At 38.2% G+C, this 26,294-nt stretch overlaps 1 protein-coding gene across 2 annotated transcripts in view; it reads left to right on the forward strand.

Annotated features, from left to right (window-relative positions):
* The window catches only part of EXOC6 (exocyst complex component 6), a 796,835-nt gene that overhangs the window by 443,276 nt on the left and 327,265 nt on the right, over positions 1-26,294 (forward strand). For both annotated transcript variants that reach the window (XM_053692417.1, XM_053692418.1), the window contains exons 17-18: positions 3,895-4,029; positions 8,144-8,323. In XM_053692417.1, coding sequence (XP_053548392.1) covers positions 3,895-4,029; positions 8,144-8,323 — 315 coding nt within the window. The remainder of the gene's footprint in view (positions 1-3,894; positions 4,030-8,143; positions 8,324-26,294) is intronic.

Raw genomic sequence — 26,294 nt, forward strand, 5'->3', positions numbered from 1 at the left:
ATTATACTGATGCAGATACCACTGACCCTATAACCAGCCCTCCTCTGGCTATACACATGTGCCAGTGTCACTACTGTGTCATTATATAGTGCTGGGTGTTATTATACTGATGCAGATACCACTGATTCTGTAACCAGCCCTCCTCTGGCTATACCCATGTGCCAGTGTCACTACTGTGTCATTATATAGTGCTGGGTGTTATTATACTGATGCAGATACCACTGACCCTATAACCAGCCCTCCTCTGGCTATACCCATGTGCCAGTGTCACTACAGTGTCATTATATAGTGCTGGGTGTTATTATACTGATGCAGATACCACTGATCCTATAACCTGCCCTCCTCTAGCTATACCCATGTGCCAGTGTCACTACTGTGTTATTATATAGTGCTGGGTGTTATACTGATGCAGATACCACTGACCCTATAACCAGCCCTTGTCTGGTTATACCCATGTGTCAGTGTCACTATAGTGTCATTATATAGTGCTGGGTGTTATTATACTGATGCAGATACCACTGACCCTATAACCAGCCCTCCTCTGGCTATACACATGAGCCAGTGTCACTATAGTGTCATTATATAGTGCTGGGTGTTATTATACTGATGCAGATACCACTGACCCTATAACCAGCCCTCCTCTGGCTATACACATGAGCCAGTGTCACTATAGTGTCATTATATAGTGCTGGGTGTTATTATACTGATGCAGATACCACTGACCCTATAACCAGCCCTCCTCTGGCTATACACATGAGCCAGTGTCACTACTGTGTCTTTATATAGTGCTGGGTGTTATTATACTGATGCAGATATCACTGATCCTATAACCAGCCCTCCTCTGGCTATACACATGAGCCAGTGTCACTATAGTGTCATTATATAGTGCTGGGTGTTATTATACTGATGCAGATACCACTGACCCTATAACCAGCCCTCCTCTGGCTATACACATGAGCCAGTGTCACTATAGTGTCATTATATAGTGCTGGGTGTTATTATACTGATGCAGATACCACTGACCCTATAACCAGCCCTCCTCTGGCTATACACATGAGCCAGTGTCACTACTGTGTCTTTGTATAGAGCTAAGTGTTATTATACTGATGCAGATACACATCCAGTATTTCACTCAGGCTTTATTTATTCCATAACTTATCACCCAGTATTGCTAGCAGTCTTTTGACAAGCCACTAACTTTATTCACACTACATATTTTTTTTATTCATATTATTTAATCAGAAAGAAACGATATACTAAGGTTGTGGCGGACACTGCAAGTGCTAGTCACAGACACCTTGCCTATCCCTGTATGAAACCCAAAAAAATATATTTTGTAATTCAAACAGAGCATACAATTTAAAAAAGTTTCCAATTTATTTCTGTTATCAAATTTGCTTTGTTCTCATTATATTCTGTGTTGATGAGATACCTAGGTATAGGTATCTGGAGAACTGCATGGCAGGAAATATTGCTGCCATCTAGTGCTCTTGCAAATGGATAACATTCTTGCAACACTGCTGCCATATAGTGCTCCAGAAATGAGCCATCTCCTAAGTTTGCATCCCTATTTTTCAACAAGAGATACCAAGGGAACAAAAGAAAAATTATTATAGAAGTAAATTAGAAAGTTGTTTAACGCCTTAACTACCGAGCACATGCAGAGTACGTCCTCTAAAAAATGTCAGTTAACGACCAAGGACGTACCCTGCACGTCCTCGGTGTGGAAAGCAGCTGGAAGCGATCCTGCTCACTTCCAGCTGCTTTCCGGTTATTGCAGTGAGGCCTCGATATGGAGGCATCCTGCAATAACCCTGCATGGCCATCCAATGCAGAGAGAGCCACTCTGTGGCCCTCTCTGCACCGGACATCGATGGCCGGTATCGTTGGTGGGTGGGAGCCGACTTGGGAGGCGGGTGGGAGGCCATCAATGGGCCCTGTAATGTGGAGGGGACAGGATCGGGGCGGAGCCGACGAGGGCGGGCACGGGGGTGGCAGGCGGGCGCGTGCACGGGGCAGGAGCGGGTGGGATCCGCTACACTACAGAAAATTTGTATCTAGATAAGTGGGAGAAAAGGGGGGGATTTAAAAAATCTAAGGGATCTTGGAGGGGTGGGGGGGTTGGTCTTGGGTGGGGGGGGGAGCTACACTACAGAAAAGGGAATTTTTTAAAAAACAAATCAAATTTTTTTCTAAACTGGGTACTGGCAGATAGCTGCAAGTACCCAAGATGGCGCCCATTAAGGCAGAGGGGGAGGGTTAGAGAGCTGTTTGGTGGGGGATTAGTGAGGTTGGGGGCTAAGGGGGGATCCTACACAGCAGCATATGTAAATATGCTATAAAAAACACACACAAAAGCCCAAATATACCTTTTATTTTAGTACTGGCAGAGTTTCTGCCAGTACTTAAGATGGCAGGGACAATTGTGGGGTGGGGAAGGGAAGAGAGCTGTTTGGGAGGGATCAGGGGGTCTGATGTGTCAGGTGGGAGGCTGATCTCTACACTAAAGCTAAAATTAACCCTGCAAGCTCCCTACAAGCTACCTAATTATCCCCTTCACTTCTAGCCATAATACACGTGGGATGCGCAGCGGCCTTCTAATTACCAAAAAGCAGCGCCAAAGCCATATATGTCTGCTATTTCTGAACAAAGGGAATCCCAGAGAAGCATTTACAGCCATTTGTGCCATAATTGCACAAGCTGTTTGTAAATGATTTCAGTGAGAAACCTAAAATTGTGAAAAATTTTAAGTTTTTTTTAATTTAATTGCATTTGGCGTTGAAATGGTGGCATGAAATATACCAAAATGGGCCTAGATCAATACTTGGGGTTGTCTACTACACTAAGGCTAAAATTACCCCAAAAAGTTCCCTACATGCGCCCTAATTAACCCCTTCACTGCTGGGCATAATACACGTGTGGTGCGCAGCGGCATTTAGCGGCCTTCTAATTACCAAAAAGCAAGCCAAAGCCATATATGTCTGCTATTTTTGAACAAAGGGGATCCCAGAGAAGAATTTACATTTTAATTCAATGTGACTGAATTAAATTACACTATGGGCCCAATTCTCATCAGTGTTACAAGGCACCTCAGGGTGTATTGTAAAGGCAAATTTTACTTTTGGAACTGGCTATCTTATTAAGGGGAGCGGAGTTCACTAATATTATTTCTGTAAAGGAGAGCCACTTTACAGTTGCTCAGTAAAATAAGCTGATGATTTTTCTCCATGGCGGCATATTATTTAAAATTGGACCCAAAGAGGCCGAATTATCAAAGGTCTTGTGGACCTGATCCGACAGTGCGGATCAGGTCCGCAAGACCTCGCTGAATGCGGAGAGCAATATGCTCTCCGTATTCAGCATTGCACCAGCAGCTCACAAGAGCTGCTGGTGCAACGCCGCCCCCTGCAGACTCGCGGCCAATCAGCCGCCAGCAGGGGGGTGTCAATCAACCCGATCATACTTGATGGGGTTGAATTGTGGCGATTCCGCTGCTTCATAACTGCTGTTTCTGGCGAGTCTGAAGAGAGCTTGATTAATGGGCCTCATAGTATCAAACATATACTGTGTATAAAAAAAAACAGTGATTTTGTTTTTAATTGCTTTGTCACCTTTGTTAAATAATAACCATCAAGTTGTAATACCTCAGTAAAAATAGTTTCTTAAGTGATTTTTCACCTGCTGAACTATAATTTGTTACTTTAAATAGTCTGTTTTACCACTAGTTTAGTGTACATGCTCAGCTCTGTGGAAGTGTATTATTAACATCAGCCACATCCTGTAATAGACTAATTGATGTGCATTGATATATTGTGTGCAAGGACAAAGCTTTCTAAAAATCAGGTGGCAATGGGTGGTTCAAGCCTCATACCGGATATATTTTATGCTTTGTAGCTGGTGCAAATCATCATAAACACTACACACCTGGAGCAAGCCTGTAAATACCTGGAGGACTTTATCACAAATATTACAAATATTTCACCCGAGACAGTACACACAACGCGACTTTATGGGCTGTCTACTTTTAAGGTAAGTATAACTTCAGCTGATGTAAAAATACACGTATAGCTGGTCTGTCTCAGACTTGCAGGCATTTATGTACTCTTTTTCTATATATGTATTTATTTATGTAGCTTTTTTTATTAAAAAATAATGTATTTATGTTAGTATGTTTCTTTAGTTGTAAATAACATAAAAAGACACAATTCTTTTCTTGTGTTTTTATTTTAAAGTGATGAGAAATTTGTATAGTCTGCCCTTCGATCCCTAATCTGTGTTTTTTTTATACATAGTTTAATTATTAAAATGGAATCTGTGATACTGTATTTTATTCCTATCTCTAAGTGTTATTATCCCACCGCCCACATCAAAACTTTTTTTTTCTTCTCTCGAGGTGATGTTTTTCTGAATGGGCTTTCCAGTCATATGGCTCTCTTAAAAAAAATAAGAGCGGGTGGGATCACTTTCTATGTCACTACACTACAGATAAAGAAGAGAAACTAGGAGAAGGAGACAAAAAAGACAAAAAAACAAACAAACAAAACAAAATCACTAAAACTTATTTTTATAAACGTAGTTAAGAATTAAAAATAAAAATAAAAGTTGCATTTTTCATTCACATGCTATTTAGGTTTAAATAATATATTTGGAAAATGTAAGGCATTTCAGAGTTGTTAAAGTAAAGGTTGATATAAATGTTGAATATATTTTGACTATAAGGGCATCTGAAGAAATTTAAAATCACAGAAAGCAAAACTTGGGCTAAATAAAAATAAAATAAAAGAGCCCTTGAGGAACTTGCAACTCACCTTACTCCAGAATTAAAAAAAGAAAAGGGGCACAATCCCATAATAAAAAAAAAAGATAGACCTACTTTAAAATAAAGGAGTTTTATTCACTTTTGGCCTTTATATTTTATATTTTTTAATAACTGTTTCTGTAGGAATATAAGTTTTGTTTGGTATAGTGTAAAGGACATTTAACACTTTGGGATTGTCATATAAAATGTTCAATTATAAGTTGTTAAGAAACTTTTCAGTATACTTTTATTATTTATTTCTTGTCCTTTCCCCATAATTTAACTTTGAAAATTGTGGACATTCTAATTTCCCTGAGTGTCTATAAAGTAAAAGGTACCACCATGTTGAAATCTAGGTTTCTCTTATGTAATCTATTTTTACTGAGGACAATTCGAGACAAATAACGTGTGCAAACATTGGCTGTGTGGAATATAGCAATGTTAAAGGGACTATAAACCATCTTAAATAACCATTTACTTTACAAGCCATTGTTTGCGCAATTTGTTTGGCTCTTTTGTACTCAGCAATGTAATTTACATAATGGAAACCTAGGTTTGAACATGGCATCCCAATATGTACAACCCCATCCATGGCTTGCATCTGGCTCCACCCCTCTAGCTGTGGTCTTGCCCACAAACCACTGCTCACAAAACACCTGTGGCCACTGTTTGATTAAACATTTTAACCAACAACTTATAATACCTGCTGGAGCAATTGATTCAGTCTGAGAGCAAAATAATGTGTCTCACATTAACAATTCTGTTCCACTGTAATTTAAAGGGACAGTCTAGTCAAAATTAAACTTTCATGAATTAGATAGAGCATGCAATTTTAAACAACTTTTCAATGTATTTTTATCATCAAAATTGCTTTGTTCCCTTTGTGGTATTTTTGAAAAGCTAAACCTAGGTAGCCTCAAACTGATTTCAAAACCGTTGAAAACCGCCTCCTAGCTCAGAGCATTTTGAAAGTTGTTCACAGTTAGACAGTACTAGTTCATGTGTGTCATATAGATAACATTGTGCTCACTCCCGTGGAGTTATTTAGGAGTCTGCACTGGTTGGCTAAACTGCATGTCTGTCAAAAGCACTGAGATAAGGGGGCATTCTGCAGAGGCTTAGATACAAGGTAATCACAGAAGTAAAAAGTATATTAATATAAATGTGTTAGTTATGCAAAACTGGGGAATGGGTAATAAAGGGATTATCTATCTTTTTAAACAATAAAAATTCTGGTGTAGACTGTCCCTTTAAGCTTCTATTTCTTCAGTACAAGAAAAACATGTATTTCAGCCTTATCATTAAAAAGCTAGATAGATGTACTCAAATAGACATTTCTAAGTAAAGTTATACTGATTGCATCGCTGAAATATAGGCTATATCATATTTTTTGTAATTTTTTTTATTTTATTTTTAATTTGGTGAAAATTTGAAATTATTTTTTTAAAATTATGCTGGTAGCCTACAATACAGCTCTCAACCAAATGCAAGCAGGGGTTGAAGAATGAAGGATATATGACCATCAGTTCTGTGGGATTCAGCTTGTATTTCAATCTTATATTAAGGTAGAACTCTCAAATTTGTCCCAACAAAACAATTTAAGCATCTTTTTTCCCCAACAATAAATTATAAAATAAAGATCTCTTGCAGGTGCCCAGTAAATTATTTTGACTATGTCTTAGGGCCTGATATTAAAAACCTCGCGGCTCAGGCAAGATATTCTAAGAAGTCTCGTCGGTATAGTGAGGCCCTTAAAAAAATTAGAAAAACAAATTTTATCTTGAAAAATGTTTATGTTGCTATGTGTAGTGTTCCTTATGTGAAACAGAGACTCCTACATTATAGTACAAGGTTTAAAAAATCCCAAAGATTTTGTGTGATTTCTCTTCGTGCCGGAAGGTTTTGAATATGAGGCCCCCAGTCATATGAAGATATCACTGAAGAGTAATTGCTATTAACTAGTCAACCTGTTCTTTAGGGGCATTTTATATATATATATATATATATATATATATACAATATATATATATATATATATATATATATATTTATATATTTATTTATTATTATTATTTTTTATTATTATTTTTTTTAATTTTATGAAATTTCAAATAATGTACAAAATGCAATATATCTATTTCACTAATAAGATACACTATCATATTTACAATTACAATTACATGCATAAATCATGAAAATTACCTTTGTAAAATGTATTGTAAAAACTATAACTGTTGCACAATTCAATAAGCCTCCTATTCTGGAGCTCCCAAAATAGGACAGATTTTATTTATCCTAACAATGCATTTCTTGCATCTTCAAAAATTATTATAAAATAGACTTTCGTTCAAACCAGCCCTGAAGAGTATTTACTATTAACTTGTCAACCTGTTCTTTTTGGGCATTTTATAATATTTAAAGGGACACTGAACCTAATTTTTTTCTTTTGTGATTCAGATAGAGCATGAAATTTTAAGCAACTTTCTAATTTACTACTATTATCAAATTTGATTCATTCTCTTGGTATCTTATTTGAAATGCAAGAATGTAAGTTTAGATGCTGGCCCATTGTTGGTGAACAACCTGGGTTGTTCTTGCTGATTGGTGGATAAATTCATCCACCAATAAAAAAGTGCTGTCCAGAGTACTGAACCCCAAAAAAAAAGCTTAGATGCCTTCTTTTTTTCAAATAAATATAGCAAGGGAATGAAGAAAAATTGATAATAGGAGAAATTAGAAAGTTGCTTAAAATGTTATGCTCTATCTGTATCACGAAAGAAATAATTTGGGTTCAGTATCCCTTTAAGAAGATTTTAAAATGATGTAGAAAATGTGTACTGTGTAGATTGAGAGTAGTCCAGTTACTGCTTTAAAGGGACACAAAACCCAATATTTTTTAATTCATGATTCAGATAGAGAATACAATTTTAAAAAAGTTTCAAATTTACTTCCATTATCAAATTCAGTATCGTTCTCATGTTATTCTTTGTTGAAGAAATATCTAGATAGGTAGCGTGCAAGTCTGGAGCACTGTTTGCAGAACTGCAGCCATATAGTGCTGCAGACATGTGCACACTCCTGAACTTACAATCCTGCTTTTCAGCAAAGGATATCAAGAAAAGGAAGAAAATTTGCTAATAGAAGTAAATTGGAAAGTTGTTTAAAATTGCACGTTCTATCTGAATCATGAAACCATTTTGGTTTTATGTCCCTTTAACTGTGACAGATTAACTACATCTAAAATACCACTAATGAGATGTTCTGTGTTGGAGGTGCAGAGGAGGTTACATTGAGTATTGATTAATTGTTATGAATAAAAAATAATATGTTTATGATTTTGCTAAGGATGCAAGGCACGCCGCAGAAGAAGAAATATACATCAAACTGAACCAAAAAATTGATGAATTCATTCAGCTCGCAGACTATGATTGGACGATGTCGGAGCCTGATGGAAGAGCCAGTGGATATCTAATGGATCTAATTAATTTTTTAAGAAGCACATTTCAAGTTTTTACTAATTTGCCTGTAAGTTGACAGAATAACCTATGATTTTCCTGCCATTATGAAGAATGGGTAAAGAGATGTCATTTGCAATAACGAGCTACATTTTCCTTGCTTCTCTTGCTAATGATAGTTTCCATTTTTTTAAATTCTAAATTGCATATTAATTCATATTTAATTGCAAATGTAAACCATATCCATTTAAAACATTTTAGACATAAAGATAATTGAATTTTAACTAGTCCTTAGAATTATGATCTGCTTCAGATAATAAACTATACGACAATAGCCTAGCGTCCAACAACTAATTAGAGATCAGAGGATAGCTGTGGATGAAAACAGACCAATGTGAAGTTTGAACTAGTTGTCTCTCGAGTTAAAGGGACAGTTTACTCAAAAATGTTCTTCCATTTAATTTGTTCCCAATGATCCACTTTACCTGCTGGGGTGTATTAAATTGTATACAAGTATTTCCTTTACCCTAATATTGGCATTTGAAATAGTTGATTTAGCCTGTGGTATCCCCACCTATTCTGAAAGTGTCAGGCCTTAAAGGGACATAAAACAAATTGGGATAGAGACAAAATATAACAATATGTACTTTAATTACTGTACCTGCAAATTTATACAGCAGTGCCTCGCCATTGACCCTTTCTTTCAAGTTTCCGAATTGTACAGCTCTAACTCCCCCCACACAATTCCTTCTATGGGGCATATTTATCAAGCTCCGTATAGATCTTGAAGCCCTGTGTTTCTGGCGAGCCTTCAGGCTGCTCCATAACCTGTCCGCCTGCTCTGAGGAGGCGGACAGCAATCGCCAGAAATCAACCCAATCGAATACGATCGGGTTGATTGACACCCCATGCTAGTGGCCGCGAATCTGCAGGGAGCGGCGTTGCACCAGCAGTTCACAAGAACTGCTGGTGCAATGCTGAATGCGGAGAGCGTAATGCTGTCCGCATTCAGCAATGTCTGTCGGACATGATCCGCTGATCAGATCATGTCGGACAGACATTTGATAAATAGGCTCCTTTAGCTGTATCTATATCTACCATTGCTTTGGTAGAATGCAGAAGTACACAGTGATTATCTGCTAGAGCATGCCTAGAAGCAAACAAGCTGCTGTGAAATACAATACCTGTATTTCTGATGCTAAACACTGATAAGGGGGGTGGATCAGACTAGTTCAGCATAGCTATGTAAGTCATTTTGCTGATTTTTGAAAATTATTTAAAAATAATTGCCAGCAATTTTTAAACAATTGTTTTATGCAAACTATTTTTACTTAATTAGCCCTTTTAGTATATGCGCAGATCTCAACATGTTTTATGGCACTTTAAAGCCAACTTATAGATAAGCTGTGTAACTACGACCAGCAGAATATATTACACTCCCAGTGGGGTATAGAAGAGATAAGGTAATAAAATGTTAATTTTCCATTGTTCTCTCCAAGTACTAGTCTTTGGTTTATGGACAGCTATAAGGCAAAGAAGTAGGTTTATGTACACAATGTGATAAAGTAATGAGATCTGATTATACCTGCAAGCTCAACTCATTTTATTAGGCTTCAAAACACAAAATCAGCTGTTTTTATATACACAAATAAATATTAAAAAGCAAATTCTCATACATTATATACTCTGCAGTTGGTAAAAAAAAAAAGTAATTGGAAACACATTATGGGAAAATAATTTTACAGTAAACTGTCCCTTTAAGTAAGTGGTGAAATAGGACACTCAGCATCTACAGGAAATAATAAAGCCATTCAGAAGTTTGGTTTAGAAGAAACTTTTAAAGAGACGTTAAATTAATCTTTACGCTGGGCGCCACCATCTTGTAGCACGTGTATTGTTGCATCCTGTGACAGAAGCTTTCACTGATGTTACTGGCTTTTTGACAGCTGTACCTGTCACTTTATTTCTCACAATAGAAAGCAGAAGCTTTACATATTTCCAGCTTTTTAAGACAGTTGAAAAGTTACAAAATAAATATAAAAAAGCACTCAGTAATAACATAGAAAAGTGCAGTCGCTGCAAAAAGGTACAGCTCCTGCTCTGTATTGTGCATTTTAAACTGAAGTGTGCAGTAATGCTTGTCAAGAAGGCAACAATATCACTGGTCTGTAAATGCACACTGCTTCTGTCACCGTGTGGAAAAATACTTAAACTCCAAGATGGTGGTGCCCAGTATGAAGACTAGGTACGCTCTGTTCTAATCGGAGCTTTGGGCGCCGCAACTGCCTCTGGGAACCTAACCATGGGTCCCATCCCCCCACATCGTGCTTTTAGCCGCATTATGTCCGAGAACCTGCAAAAAGCACAGTAGTGGGGGATGGGACCCATGGTTAGGTTCCCAGAGGCAGTTGCGGCACCCGAGGCTCTGATTAGAACAGAACGCTCTGGAGCGTATCTGCCCTCTACCATTTTTGCATTATCTGATTGGTTTGTGTGTCCATGAGTGACAGGAAGCAGAACCAATCAGATAATGTTGCAAGTGTGTCGCTAGCGCCTTGTGTATGAAGATGCAGAGTTTCACTAACTAGCGCCTGTAAAGGATTAAGATCAGAGAATGGCTTTGAAGAGACCTGCAGGCACAAGAGGAAAAACTATAGCATGGTGAGTAGTAACCAAAGTAAAGTAGTTTTGCCCAGTAGTTTAGTGTCCCTTAAATATTGATTAAATTATATTTTCATCAAATTAAATTTCCCAGCCACTAAAAGGGACATTGTATCAAAAACAATCTGTCATATATCAAGGATTATGCATGTTAAATCTATAATTTGACTTGAAAAGGGGTTAAAGAGACAATGTACTCAGCAAGTAGCTAAGAGCTCATTGTATTGTAAGCAGGTGCAGGGACACCCTTTTAAATGGGCTGGGCTTTCTTGCCCCCACACTACTGCTTCTTATTTACATAGCTTTTCTGTTCAATACTGCAGTATTCATAGATTTATATTATGAGGCAAAATAAGCTATTTCAAATGACAAAATAAAGGTTAAAAAGATATTTGTAAACAATAGTATACACTCCAGAAGATAAAATCGGTCGTTTGGAACACACTAAGGTGGAGATAATTGTACAGTACAATGTCCCTTTAATGTTGCTGTATCTATTTCATTTATGACAATCTCATCTTTTGCTTAGAAAACATTTGACTCAACAAGATAATTTTTTTTACTTATTTTTTATACGTTAGACATTGCAAGCTATACCAATGTCCTGTGCACACATCTTTGTAGCGGGTGCACTTGACGGTGGATATTTATCAAAACACCAGGCTATGTAGATAGCCAGCGATTGGTTAAGTTTTTAGCAACTAATTTAGTCTACATTGTAGTTCTTTTTAAGCATTTTGCAACCTGTGTTAGAAGTTTATTCTTCAAACCATTTTACTGCAATCATATCTTGTTTCTATCAGATACATTCATTTTTTATTTTTTTTTAATATTGGCATGATCTGATTGTTTTGACAGATTGGGCCTTCCAAATTATCTGCCAGATATAGTGTGGTGCTCTTAGTTTCTTTAAACTGTTTCCTAGCAGAGTATAACAAAGGAAAAATGCCATTACAGCATATGAGTGTGGGTGTATACAGCCAGGACATAGCAATGTGCTCCACGCACAGCAGGCCAACACTGTATACCAAAAATCTCCAACTGGAAGAAAAACTTGAAGGTTATAGCGAAGCTGTGGGTGGCAAAGTGCAATTAGAAAATAGAAAAAGTTCTGTGTTTATCCACGGTCTAGCTAGGACATGATGAATAAAACAGTATTGTGGCATAATGTGCTCCAGTACACAAAGTAAGATAGGTTGCTTCAGATGAAATATGCTAAAGCCATTTATTAAAAATATTCTGCGGTATTAAAGACCTAAAAATAAATGATTATATATAACAATGTATAAACAGTCAACATGAATACATTGAAACTTAATGGCTTAGATTTACACTCGTAAGTTTACTGATTGGCTGCGTTGTAAAGGTGAGATCATGTAGAAGATTCACTGACTTACCATGTTGTAAAGCTGAGATCATGTTTAAGATTCACTGATTGGCTGCCCTGTAAAGATGAGATAATGTTCAAGATTCACTGGCTGGCTGCGTTGTAATGGTGAGATCATGTTCGAGTTTTTTGGATTTGCCTCGTTTTAAAGATGAGATAATTTTCAAGATTCACTGATTGGTCTTGTTGTAAAGGTGAGATCATGTTCGAAATTTACTGATTGGAAGTGTTGTAAAGGCGAGACCATGTTTGAGATTCACTGATTGGCCATATTGTAAAGGTGAGACCATTTTTGAGATTTTCTGATATACCTAGTTGTAAAGGTGAGATCATGTTAAAGATTCACTTATTGGCTGCGTTGTAATAGGGAGTTCATGTTCGAGATTCATTGATTTGCCTTGTTGTAAAGACGAGATCATGTTGAGATTCACTGATTAGCTGCGTTGTAAAGATTAGATCATGTTGAGATTCACTGATTGGCTGCGTTGTAAAGATTAGATCATGTTTGAGATTCAATGTTTTTCCTCATTAAAAGTGAGATCATGTTCAAGATTCAATGACTGGCCACTTTGTAAAGGTAGAAAATGTATCGTTAAAGTGAAAAAATGTTCAAGATTCACTGATTTGCCTTGTTGTAAAGGTGAGATCATGTTCGAGATTAAATACATAGCTGGTTCAAAGACAATTTAGGTATAGTTAACACCTTTGGTAATTTTAAATACTAGTACAAATATACCAATGGCACTACTGAAAATAGGTAGACAGGTCCTTAAAGTGAAAGTAAATCCTAGCGTTTTACAAACACTAGGATTTACTATTGAAACAAATAAAGGGGACTTTCATTCATGAAGTATAAGGTACTTCATGTAGCAAGCTCCTTTATTTGATTCAATCGATCGCTGCTTTTACCTTGTACAGCAGCCCACGGCAAAAAAAATTTGGCTAAGAGGTGACATTTTCACCTCTTAGCCAATAGCCGTGCGGTAAATCCGGCTTGACGCCCATGGGAGCCGGATTTACCTCATGGCTATTGGCTAAGAGGTGAAAATGTCACCTCTTAGCCAAATTTTTTTTGCTTTAGGCTTTTATTGTACCAGTAGGCTGGACAGTATAATAAATGTCAGTATACTGTTTAACCAATGCTTTATATTAGTTATCTTCACTTTCAATTTAATAACTTATATGGTGTGAAAATAAAGTAATATGTTTTTAATTTGCTTTTAAAGACAAAAAATTTTATTGGAAAAAAATGAATTAACCTGCTTTATTTAAATAACTTAAAGGGACACTGAACCCAAATTTTTTCTTTTGTGATTTACATAGAGCATGCAATTTTAAGCATCTTTCTAATTTACTCCTATTATCAAATTTTCTTAATTCTCTTGGTATCTTTATTTGAAATGCAAGAATGTAAGTTTAGATGCCGGCCCATTTTTGGTGAACAACCTGGGTTGTTCTTGCTGATTGGTGGATAAATTCATCCACCAATAAAAAAGTGCTGTCCAGAGGTCTGAACCACAAAAAAGCTTAGATGCCTTCTTTTTCAATTAAAGATGGCAAGAGAATGAAGAAAAATTGATAATAGGAGTAAATTAGAAAGTTGTTTAAAATTGCATGCTCTATCTGAATCACAAAAGAAAACATTTGGGTTCAGTGTCCCTTTAACCTGCTTAATTAGACAGCTAACAGTTTGCTTATTCGCCCCCTTTTGCACCATCTTTACTAACAAACTGTTTTTTTTCCATTGCAGAATCAAGAGAAGGAATGATATAGCTCATTTGTTATAGAAGTAAAGTTTTGCTTCTTAATGAACATAGCTGATATTTTTTCCAATATCAGGGTCTTTTTTTCAAGGAGCATCAAAATTCCAATTAACAATTAAATGGACACAATAGTCAAAATTAAAATATATACATATTTGTATTAGTAAAAGCAATTTGTGTTTTGGATCATATGCACATGTGCTGCACATGACCACTGCACCCACATTAAAAAAGGCACATATTCAGAGAGACAGCAGTGGCATGTATTGTGTCAGTGATGACCAGTTAGCATACAACAAACCACCTCCGGCTCTGAACAGGCGCAGCATTTTAATGCATGTGCATTGGCATGCTTGGCATATGTTCATATGATCCTTAAACAGTACTAACCTTTTACTAAACACATTTTTACTAACACAAATATATCATCTAGCGATATATTTTTGTGATTTATATAAACATCTGACCCTAATGTACAACAATGACTTAAATGTAGAATTATAAATAATGTATAATTTAATATGAATAATGAGTGCAAAATCAACCTACTTGATAAAAAGGACCCAGGGTTGCACTTGGCTTAGAATAACATTAATCTGCATGCACAAATGTAACTTTCATTTTGCCTAATCTTTCTTGCTTTTTGCCTCTAACATTTCTTTGCTATTTATATGTCTACTTTTTGTGTTTTGTTTGCTGTGCTGCTTTCTCCTCCAGAATAACAGCAATGACCATGCAGCTATGTCGGTGAGTAAAAGTGAGATAGCTACATGCTACATATTAAAGGGGCTTTAAGTCAAAATGACACTTTCATTATTCTGATAGGGCATGCAATCTTAAACTACTTCCAATTTACTTTTATCATCAAATTTGTTTTTTTATCTTGGTGTTCTTTTTTGAAAGCTAAACCTAGGTAGGCTCAAGCTGATTTCTAAACCATTGAAGGCCACCTCTTATCTCAGTACATTTTAACAGTTTTTCACAGTTAGAAAGTGCTAGTTCATGTGTGTCATATAGATAACATTGTGCTCATCCCCGTGGAGTTATTTAGGAGTCAGCCCTGATTGGCTAGAATGCATGTTTGTCAAAAGCACTGAGATAAGGGGGCAGTCTGCAGAGGCTTAGATACTAGGTAATCACAGAGGTAAAAAGTATATTTATATAATCGTGTTGGTTATGAAAAACTGGGGAATGGGCAATAAAGTGATCTTTTAAAGCAATATACATTTTCAAGTAGACTGTCCCTTTAAACAACTTTTCAATTTGCTTCTGTTATCCAATTTGCTTTGTTCTCTTGGTATCCTTTTTGTTTTGAAAATTAATGCACTAGTGGTAGCTAGATGCTGTATGGTCATTGCATATATTTGCCTCTTGTCATTGGCTCGCCCAAAATGCTCATCTAGCTCTCAGTAGGGCATTGCTGATCTTTCAATAAACAATACCAAGAGATTGAAGCATATTTGATAATAGAAATAAATTGGAAAGTTGTTTAAAATTGTATGCTCTATCTGAACCATGAAAGAAAACGGGTTTCATGTACTTTTATGCAGAAAATTCATACCCATTTTGTTCTGTATTGTGTTATTCATATTTAAATGAATTTGTACCCATTGTGTTGTTATTGTTAAAGCTGTAATGTGGTATGTGCATGGATAACGCTATACAAAAAGAGTTACCTAAATACATACATACATGTTATGGGGCCCTTGCAAAATATGTGCTTTGAATATCTAATATGAAGTGTTTCTGAGCTCCAGTCCCATATACTCACCTAACAGACCAGATTTTAAGGATTTCCCTGCCTGAGCAAACCTGAGTTTATCACAATAAATGAGTCACTAATAAGCCCAAAATGATACGTAAAATCTGGCCTGTTACAGATCATGAAACACTTTAAGATTTTAATATTAAATGTTTAATATGTGTACTAAAAAAAAACTTTTGCAATATTGTTTGATTTATTTTGCTCTATATTCTTTTAATGTAATTGTTGTTTTTCCAATTCTGAGAATTGAAAGTGTGCACTGCAGATTCACAATACTAACCCTGCTACATAATTAGCCTCAGCAGAGGTGATAAGATACTGTAAAACAATGGATGTTTTGCTGAAAAAAATGACAGTGGCAAGCAACCAAGTAAGTCATGATTTGTTCCATCAAGGCTACTGGAAAAAAAAAACAATTGCAGCAAACAATGTGTTAATGTATTTTAACAAGTGGACACATAGATGGTATTTAAATGAATTGCATGACTAAAGAAAGAGCTTTTGATTACAAGGTTTCTTGTCCTTTTAAGGACTGGGATTGAGAAATACTGCAGCAAATTTTGCTTAGAATGTTTTTTTGTTTTTTTTCTTACACTGTACAATTTTACTTGGTCTTTATTGTTTAATGGACTACAAATATAAAGAGCTACAATAACGTTCAAGAGGAAAAAGTATTGATAACTTTTATTTATTGGCACTCTTCAAATAACCGATAATAATAATAATAATAATTTATTTTTTGCATTATTCTGTGTATTGTTTTGGACTTTTTCTTCTTATAGGAAATGTTTTTCTTTCTTTTCTGGGAAGTAACATTTCCCCAAGCTTTAGGGGTATACAAGAAAATGCATTTTGTGATTGTGATCACTGATAAAGATGCTAATACTGGCTGACGTTAAGGGGACATTTAACACTTTGAGATGGTAATTTAAAATGATAAATCGTATATATGTTACGGGTAAAGTCAGATATCCGTGTAATCCTAGGATTACCCGGGTAAAACGGACATTACCCCAGCAGCTTTGGGTAAAGCCCGATGTAAGATCATACATCAGGCTTTGAACAAAGTTAAGGCTGCACAAACTGGGTCCAATATAAAAACAGGAACGTTTATTAAGTAAAGTTAATACCTAGGCAGACATGAAAAAAGCAGTGTGACGCGTTTCGAGCCCTTTAGTGGCGTTTAATCATAGACTCAAGTGTTGCACATTACATACATCCTTATATAGGGCAAAATGCCCTCACATTTGCCAATACTTCATTTTTCAAAATACACAAAATTAAACAAAACCGTAAATGCACACATAAGAATAAACAGTGATATATTTACAGTTCACATAATACAAGATAAAGAAAATTTGATGTCTTTAAATTCTCAGCTGGAATTAGTTACAATAAGGGGTGATATTACCATACCTTGATGTCCAAACACTTTATTTACAAACTCTAGTTTTAAAATATACCATCCTTATATAACCTTTAAATATAGGTGGACATATTATACAACAGAGTCCTTATTGAAGTTAATGCAAACAGCACATACCACTAGTTAATGATAGGTAACTCTGTGGTGTAACTGTATAAATCAAACAAAATAACTGATATCCCACTCCCTATTCAAAACATTAGGAATTCTCATTCTCATCTTATCAATACAATAAAGCTCTTTTCTTTCGTGTAAGTGGCAAGAGTCCCTGAGCTAGTGACGTATAGGATATACATTCCTACCAGAAGGGGGCAAAGTTTCCCAAACTTAAAAATGACTATAAATACACCTCCCACCTCACTCATACCTCAGTTATAGAAACTTTGCCTTTCAGTTTGCGTTGTGCGTCATACTTGGCGCCAAACAATTTCATTATTTTAAGCCCCATTCCTAGATGCCTCTTGCCTTTTTTCAAAGTCAGAGGGCTATGCTGTTTGCATTTTTTTCCCATTCCTGAAACTGCCATATAAGAAAATTTATAATTTTGCTTTATATGTTGTTTTTTCTCTTACATTTGCAAGATGTCTCAATCTGATCCTGTCTCAGAAATCACTGTTGGAATCCTGCTGCCTGATAACAGTTCTATCAAAGCTAAGTGCATTTGTTGTAAATTTGTGGAGATTATATCTCCAGCTGTGGTATGTAATAGTTGTCATGATAAGCTTTTACATGCAGAGAATGTGTCCATCAGTAATAGTACAATGCTTGTTGTTCCTTCAACATCTAATGTACATGATATACCTGTGAATATAAAAGATTTCTCTTGTAAGGTGTATCCAGTCCACGGGTTCATCCATTACTTGTGGGATATTCTCCTTCCCAACAGGAAGTTGCAAAGAGGACACCCACAGCAGAGCTGTCTATATAGCTCCTCCCCTAACCCCCACCTCCAGTCATTCTCTTTGCAACTCTCGACAAGATAGGAAGTATAAAGAGATATGTGGTGATTTAGTGTAGTTTTGCCTTCAATCAAGAGTTTGTTATTTTTAAACGGTACCAGCGTTGTACTGTTTTACTCTCAGGTAGAAATTAGAAGAAGAGTTCTGCCTGGAGGTTGATGATCTTAGCGGTTTGTAACTAAGGTCCATTGCTGTTCTCACACATAACTGAAGAGTATGGGATAACTTCAGTTGGGGGAACAGTCTGCAGATTACCTGCTTGGAGGTAAGTTCAGAACTTTTATTTCTAGAGAAAAGATAAGTTCTAGAAAATGCTGTGTATATTGAGGTAAGCTAGATGCAGTGATTTTGCAACGACTGGGATCATGCTTACAAAGTGGGGTAATGCTCATGTTAACACTCATATTAATTAGTGTCAAAACGTTTACATGTTTGCATAAATGGGACGTTTTTTTCTCTGAGGGTGATAAGTCTTTTTTTGGGGCCTAGTTTCCACATGGCATAGTCAGATACTCCTAGGAGTATTTCCTTAAGGCCCCTCTGACATTGAGTACAGGGTGGGAGGGGCCTATTTTCGCGCTCTAGTTGCGCAGTTTCTTTCAGACTGAGACATCCAGCTTTCCTAGAGGAGTCCTCTTGCATCTAGAGGACCACTATAGAGGGCTTATTTCTTCCCTAATCGCATTTGAGGGCAGGTAGGAGCCACAGCAGAGCTGTGGCAAGGTGCTTAACTGTCTTTTACCGGTGGTTGACGTTTTTTAAATCCGGTTTGGGGGCTAAGGGGTTAATCATCCATTTGCAAGTGGGTGCAATGTTGCTTTAGTCCCTTACTCACACTGTAAAAATTTTGAAGTCTTTACTACATTTTAACACTGTTTTGCAGTTAAAGTGTTAGTTTTTTTCTCTTAAAGGCACAGTACCATTTTTGTTTAATTGCTGTTTCACATTTATTAAAGTGTTTTTCAAGCTTGCTGGTGTCATTACTAGTCTGTTAAACATGTCTGACATAGAGGAAACTCCTTGTTCAATATGTTTAGAAGCCATTGTGGAACCCCCTCTTAGAATGTGTACCAAATGTACTGAGGTATCTATAAACTATAAAGACCATATTATGGCTTTTAAGGATTTATCACCAGAGAATTCTCAGACTGAAAAAAGGGAGGTTATGCCATCTAGCTCTCCCCATGTGTCAGAACCTATAACTCCCGCCCAAGTGACGCCAACTACATCTAGCGCGTCTAATTCTTTTACCTTACAGGACATGGCGGCAGTTATGACTTCTACCCTCACAGAGGTATTGTCCAAGCTGCCAGGGTTACAAGGAAAGCGAGACAGCTCTGGGGCTAGAACAAATACAGAGCTTTCTGACGCTTTAATAGCTGTGTCCGATATACCCTTGCTAGGCTCCGAAGCCGGTGCAAGGGAGTTTCTATCTGAGGGTGACATTTCAGATTCAGGGAAGGCTTTACTTCAGTCCGATTCTGAAATGACAGCGTTTAAATTTAAGCTCGAACACCTCCGCTTATTGCTCAGGGAGGTTTTAGCGACTCTGGATGACTGTGACCCCATTGTGGTTCAAGAGAAATTGTGTAAAATGGACAAATACTTTGCAGTGCCTGTTTACACTGATGTGTTTCCAGTCCCTAAGAGGTTTTCGGAAATTATTTCTAAGGAATGGGATAGACCAGGTGTGCCGTTCTCTCCCCCTCCTGCTTTTAAAAAGATGTTTCCCATAGATGTCGCCATACGGGACTCGTGACAGACGGTCCCTAAGGTGGAGGGAGCTGTTTCTACCCTAGCTAAGCGTACAACTATCCCTGTTGAGGACAGTTGTGCTTTCCTAGATCCTATGGATAAAAAATTGGAGGGTCTCCTTAAGAAAAATTTTATTCATCAAGGTTTTATCCTCCAGCCTCTTGCATGCATTGCTCCAGTTACTGCTGCAGCGGCTTTTTGGTTCAAGTCTCTTGAGGAGGCTCTACAGGTGGAGACCCGTTAGATGATATCTTAGATAGGATTAAAGCTCTTAAGTTAGCTAATTCCTTTATTTCTGACACCGTTTTTCATTTAACTAAGCTAACGGCTAAGAATTCAGGTTTTGCCATTCTGGCGCGTAGGGCGCTATGGCTTAAGTCCTGGTCAGCAAACGTTACTTCAAAGTCTAAGCTTCTTAACATCCCCTTCAAAGGACAGACCCTATTCGGGCCTGGCCTGAAGGAGATCATCTCTGACATTACCGGAGGAAAAGGTCACGCCCTTCCTCAGGATAGGTCCAACAAATTAAGGACCAAACAGAATAATTTTCGTTCCTTTTGAAACTTCAAGGGTGGCGCAGCTTCGGCTTCCTCTAATGTAAAACAAGAGGGAAATTTCGCCCAGTCCAAACCAGTCTGGAGACCTAACCAGACTTGGAGCAAAGGGAAGCAGGCCAAAAAGCCTGCTGCTGCCTCTAAGACAGCATGAAGAGGTAGCCCCCGATCCGGGACCGGATCTAGTCGGGGGCAGACTTTCTCTCTTTGTCCAGGCTTGGGCAAGAGATGTCCAGGATCCCTGGGCACTAGAGATTGTTTCCCAGGGATATCTTCTGGAATTCAAAGGTTCATCTCCAAAGGGGAGATTTCATCTCTCACAACTATCTGCAAACCAGATATCGGCCTAATGGTAGCGGCAATGGACATAGTTCCGTTTTCCCGCCTACATCTCAGACCACTGCAACTTTGCATGCTTAATCAGTGGAATGGGGACTACACAGATTTGTCTCCTCTGCTAAATCTGGATCAAGAGACCAGGGATTCTCTTCTCTGGTGGTTATCTCGGGTCCATCTGTCCAGGGGAATGAGCTTCCACAGGCCAGAGTGGACTATAGTGACGACAGATGCCAGCCTTCTGGGCTGGGGCGCTGTCTGGAACTCCCTGAAAGCTCAGGGTTCGTGGACTCAGGAGGAAGCACTCCTCCCGATAAACATTCTGGAATTGAGAGCGATATTCAATGCTCTTCAGGCATGGCCTCAACTGGCTGCGGTCAGGTTCATCAGATTTCAGTCGGACAACATCACGACTGTAGCCTATATCAACCATCAGGGGGGAACAAGAAGTCCCCTGGCAAAGATGGAGGTTTCCAAGATAATTCTATGGGCAGAGGCTCACTCTTGCCATCTTTCAGCTATCAATATCCCAGGAGTAGAGAACTGGGAGGCGGATTTTCTAAGTCGGCAGACTTTTCATCCGGGAGAGTGGGAACTCCATCCGGAGGTATTTGCCCAGCTGATTCAACTATGGGGCAAACCAGAACTGGATCTGATGGCGTCTCGTCAGAAGGCCAAGCTTCCTTGTTACTGGTCCAGTTCAAGGGATCGCCAGGCAGCGCTGATAGATGCTCTAGCAGTGCCTTGGTCCTTCAGCCTGGCTTATGTGTTTCCACCATTTCCTCTCCTCCCTCGTCTGATTGCCAAGATCAAGCAGGAGAGAGCTTCAGTGATTTTGATAGCACCTGCGTGGCCACGCAGGACTTGGTATGCAAATCTGGTGGACATGTCATCCTTTCCACCATGGACTCTGCCGCTGAGGCAGGACCTTCTATTCCAAGGTCCATTCAAACATCCAAATCTAATTTCTCTGCATCTGACTGCTTGGAGATTGAACGCTTGATTTTATCAAAACGTGGTTTCTCCGAGTCGGTCATTGATACCTTGATTCAGGCTCGAAAGCCTGTCACCAGGAAAATCTATCATAAGATATGGCGTAAATATCTTCATTGGTGTGAATCCAAGGGTTACTCATGGAGTAAGGTCAGGATTCCTAGGATTTTATCCTTTCTCCAAGAAGGATTGGAAAAGGGATTATCAGCTAGTTCCTTAAAGGGACAGATCTCTGCTCTGTCTATTCTTTTGCACAAGCGTCTGGCAGATGTTCCAGATGTTCAGGCGTTTTGTCAGGCTTTAGTTAGAATCAAGCCTGTGTTTAAACCTGTTGCTCCACCATGGAGTTTAAATTTAGTTCTTAAAGTTCTTCAAGGGGTTCCGTTTGAACCTTTGCATTCCATAGATATCAAGCTTTTATCTTGGAAAGTTCTGTTCTTAGTAGCTATCTCTTCGGCTCGAAGAGTTTCTGAGCTATCTGCCTTACAGTGTGATTCCCCTTATCTGATCTTCCATGCAGATAAGGTAGTTTTGCGTACCAAACCTGGGTTTCTTCCTAAGGTAGTATCTAATAAGAATATCAATCAGGAAATTGTTGTTCCGTCACTGTGTCCTAATCCTTCTTCAAAGAAGGAACGTCTGTTACACAATCTTGACGTGGTTCGTGCTTTAAAGTTTTATTTACAAGCTACTAAGGATTTTTGTCAAACATCTGCATTGTTTGTTGTCTACTCTGGGAGGGGGAGAGGCCAAAAGACTTCGGCAACCTCTCTTTCTTTTTGGCTGAGAAGCATAATCCGGTTAGCTTATGAGACTGCTGGCCAGCAGCCTCCTGAAAGAATTACAGCTCATTCTACTAGAGCGGTAGCTTCCACTTGGGCTTTTAAACATGAGGCCTCTGTTGAACAGATTTGTAAGGCGGTCTTCGCTTCATACTTTTTCTAAATTCTACAAATTTGATACTTTTGCTTCCTCGGAGGCTATTTTTGGGAGAAAGGTCTTGCAGGCAGTGGTGCCTTCCGTTTAAGTTCCTGCCTTGTCCCTCCCTTCATCCATGTCCTAAAGCTTTGGTATTGGTATCCCACAAGTAATGGATGAACCCGTGGACTGGATACACCTTACAAGAGAAAACAAAATTTATGCTTACCTGATAAATTTCTTTCTCTTGTGGTGTATCCAGTTCACGGCCCGCCCTGTCACTTTAAGGCAGGTGTTTTTATTTTTAAAACTACAGTCACCACTGCACCCTATAGTTTCTCCTTTTTCTTACTTGTCTTCGGTCGAATGACTGGAGGTGGGGGTTAGGGGAGGAGCTATATAGACAGCTCTGCTGTGGGTGTCCTCTTTGCAACTTCCTGTTAGGAAGGAGAATATCCCACAAGTAATGGATGAACCCGTGGACTGGATACACCACAAGATAAAGAAATTTATCAGGTAAGCATAAATTTAGTTTTTATTGCTGATGCGATTCAGAAGGCTTTGTCTGCCATCCCGCCTTCTAATAAATGTAAAAGGTCTTTTAAAACTTCTCATAAAGTTGATGAAATTTCAAATGACAACAACATACTGAATTATCCTCCTCTGATGAGGATCTATCTGATTTCGAAGATCCTTCCTCAGATGTTGACACTGACAAATCTACTTATTTATTTAAAATGGAGTATATTCGTCCCTTGTTAAAAGAGGTGTTGATTACATTGGATATTGAGGAAACTAGTCCTCTTGATATTAAAACTAGTAAACGTTTGAATTCTGTTTATAAACCTCCTGTCGTTACTTCAGAGGTTTTTCCAGTTCCTGATGCTATTTCTGATATGATTTATAAGGAATGGAATAGGCCTGGTACTTCTTTTATTCCTTCTCCAAGGTTTAAAAAATCGTATCCTTTGACAGCATTTAGATTGGAGTTTTGGGAAAAAATCCCCAAAGTTGATGGGGCTATTTCTACTCTTGCTAAACGTACTACTATTCCTATGGAAGATAGTACTTCTTTTAAAGACCCTTTAGATAGGAAACTTGAATCTTATCTAAGGAAAGCTTATTTATATTCTAGCTATCTTCTCAGGCCTGCCATTTTTATGGCTGATGTTGCAGCTGCATCAACTTTTTGGTTGGAAAGCTTAGCGCAACAGGAAATGGATCCTGATTTGTCTAGCATTGTTTGCTTGCTTCAACATGCTAATCATTTTATCTGGGATGCCATTTTTTATATCATAAAATTGATGTTAAATCTATGTTTTTAGCTATTTTAGCTAGAAGAGCTTTGTGGCTCAAATATTGGAATGCTGATATGGTATCTAAGTCTAGATTACTATCTCTTTCTTTCTAAGGTATTACATTATTTAGTTCTCAGTTGGATTTGATTATTTCAACTGTCACTGGGGGGAAGGGAGTTTTTTGCCTCAGGATAAAAGACCTAAGTGTAAATCTAACCGTTTTCGTTCCTTTCGACAAAATAAGGAACAGAAACCTAATCCTTCCCCCAAAGAATCTGGTTCCAATTGGAAACCTTCTTCAAGTTGGAGTGAATCCAAACCATTTAAGAAACCAAAGCCAGCCCCCAAGTCTGCATGAAGGTGCGGCCCTCATTCCAGCTCAGCTGGTAGAGGGCAGATTAAGATTCTTCCAAAACATTTGGGCAGAGTCTGTCCAAAATCAATGGATTCAGAGTATTGTCTCTCAAGGGTACCGAATAGGATTCAGAGTAAGACCTCCTGTGAGAAGATTTTTTTCTCTCATGCATCCCAGCAAATCCAGTAAAGGCTCAGGCTTTTCTGAAGTATGTTTCAGACCTGGAACTTTCAGGGGTAATCATACCAGTTCCGTTTCAGGAACAGGGTCTGGGGTTTTATTCAAATCTATTCATTGTCCCAAGAAAAGAACATTCATTCAGGCCAGTTCTGAATCTGAAAATTTTGAATTGTTATGTAAGAGTACCAACTTTCAAAATGGTGACTATAAGGACTATTCTGCCTTTTGTTCAGCAAGGGCATTATATGACAACTATAGACTTACAGGATGCATATCTTCATATTCCGATTCATCCAGACCACTATCAGTTTCTGAGATTCTCTTTTCTATTTGTCGCTCTTCAATTTGGCCTAGCAACAGCTCCAACAATCTTTTCAAAGGTTCTCGGTGCCCTACTCTCTGTAATCAGAGAACGGGGTATTGCGGCGTTTCCTTATTTGGACGATATCTTGGTACTAGCTCAGTCTTGACATTCTGCAGAATCTCACATGAATCAACTAGTGTTGTTTCTTCAAAGACATGGTTGGAGGATCAATTTACCAAAAAGTTATTTGATTCCTCAGACAAGGGTCACCTTTTTAGGTTTCCAGATATATTCAGTGTCCATGACTCTGTCTCTAACAGACAAGAGATGAGTAAAATTAGTTTCAGCTTGTCGGCACCTTCAGTCTCAATTATTCCCTTCAGTAGCTATGTGCATGGAAGTTTTAGGTCTCATGACTGCAGCATTAGACGCGATCCCCTTTGCTCGTTTTCATATGAGACCTCTCCAGCTTTGTATGCTGAATCAATGGTGCAGTGATTATACAAATATATCACAATTAATATACTTAAATCCCAATGTTCAACTCTCTCTGACTTGGTGGTCAGATCACCATCGTATAGTTCAAGGGGCCTCTTTTGTTCATCCAACCTGGACTGTGATCACAACAGATGCAAGTCTTTCAGGTTGGGGAGCTGTCTGGGGATCTCTGACAGCACAAGGGGTTTGGAAATCTCAAGAGGCGAGGTTACCAATCAATATTTAAGAACTCTGTGATATTTTCAGGGCTCTTCAGGTTTGGCCTCTGTTGAAGAGAGAACCGTTCATTTGTTTTCAGACAGACAATATCACAATTGTGGCATATGTCAATCATCAGGGTGGGACTCACAGTCCCCAAGCTATGAAAGAAGTATCTTGGATACTTGCTTGGGCATAATCCAGCTCCTGTCTAGTTTCTGTGGTTCATATCCCAGGTATAGACAATTGGGAATCAGATTATCTCAGCCATCAGACTTTACATCCGGGGGAGTGGTCGCTCCATCCAGATGTGTTTTTTCATATTGTTCAGAAATAGATCTGATGGCTTCTCATCTAAACAAGAAACTTCCCAGATACCTGTCCAGGTCCAGGGATCCTCAGGCGGAGGCGGTGGATGCGTTAGCAGTTCCTTGGTGTTACCAACCAGCTTATATCTTTCTGCCTTTAGTTCTCCTTCCAAGAGTGATTTCCAAGATCATCATGGAACATTTGTTTGTGTTGCTGGTAACTCCAGCATGACCTCACAGGTTTTGGTATGCGGATCTTGTTCGGATGTCCAGTTGCCAACCTTGGTCACATCCATTAAGGCCAGACCTTCTGTCTCAAGGTCCGTTTTTCCATCAGGATCTCAAATCTTTAAATTTTAAGGTATGGAAATTGAACGCCTAGT

This window comes from Bombina bombina, chromosome 9 (genome assembly GCF_027579735.1).
Source record: "Bombina bombina isolate aBomBom1 chromosome 9, aBomBom1.pri, whole genome shotgun sequence".
NCBI classification, from domain to species: Eukaryota; Metazoa; Chordata; class Amphibia; order Anura; family Bombinatoridae; genus Bombina; species Bombina bombina.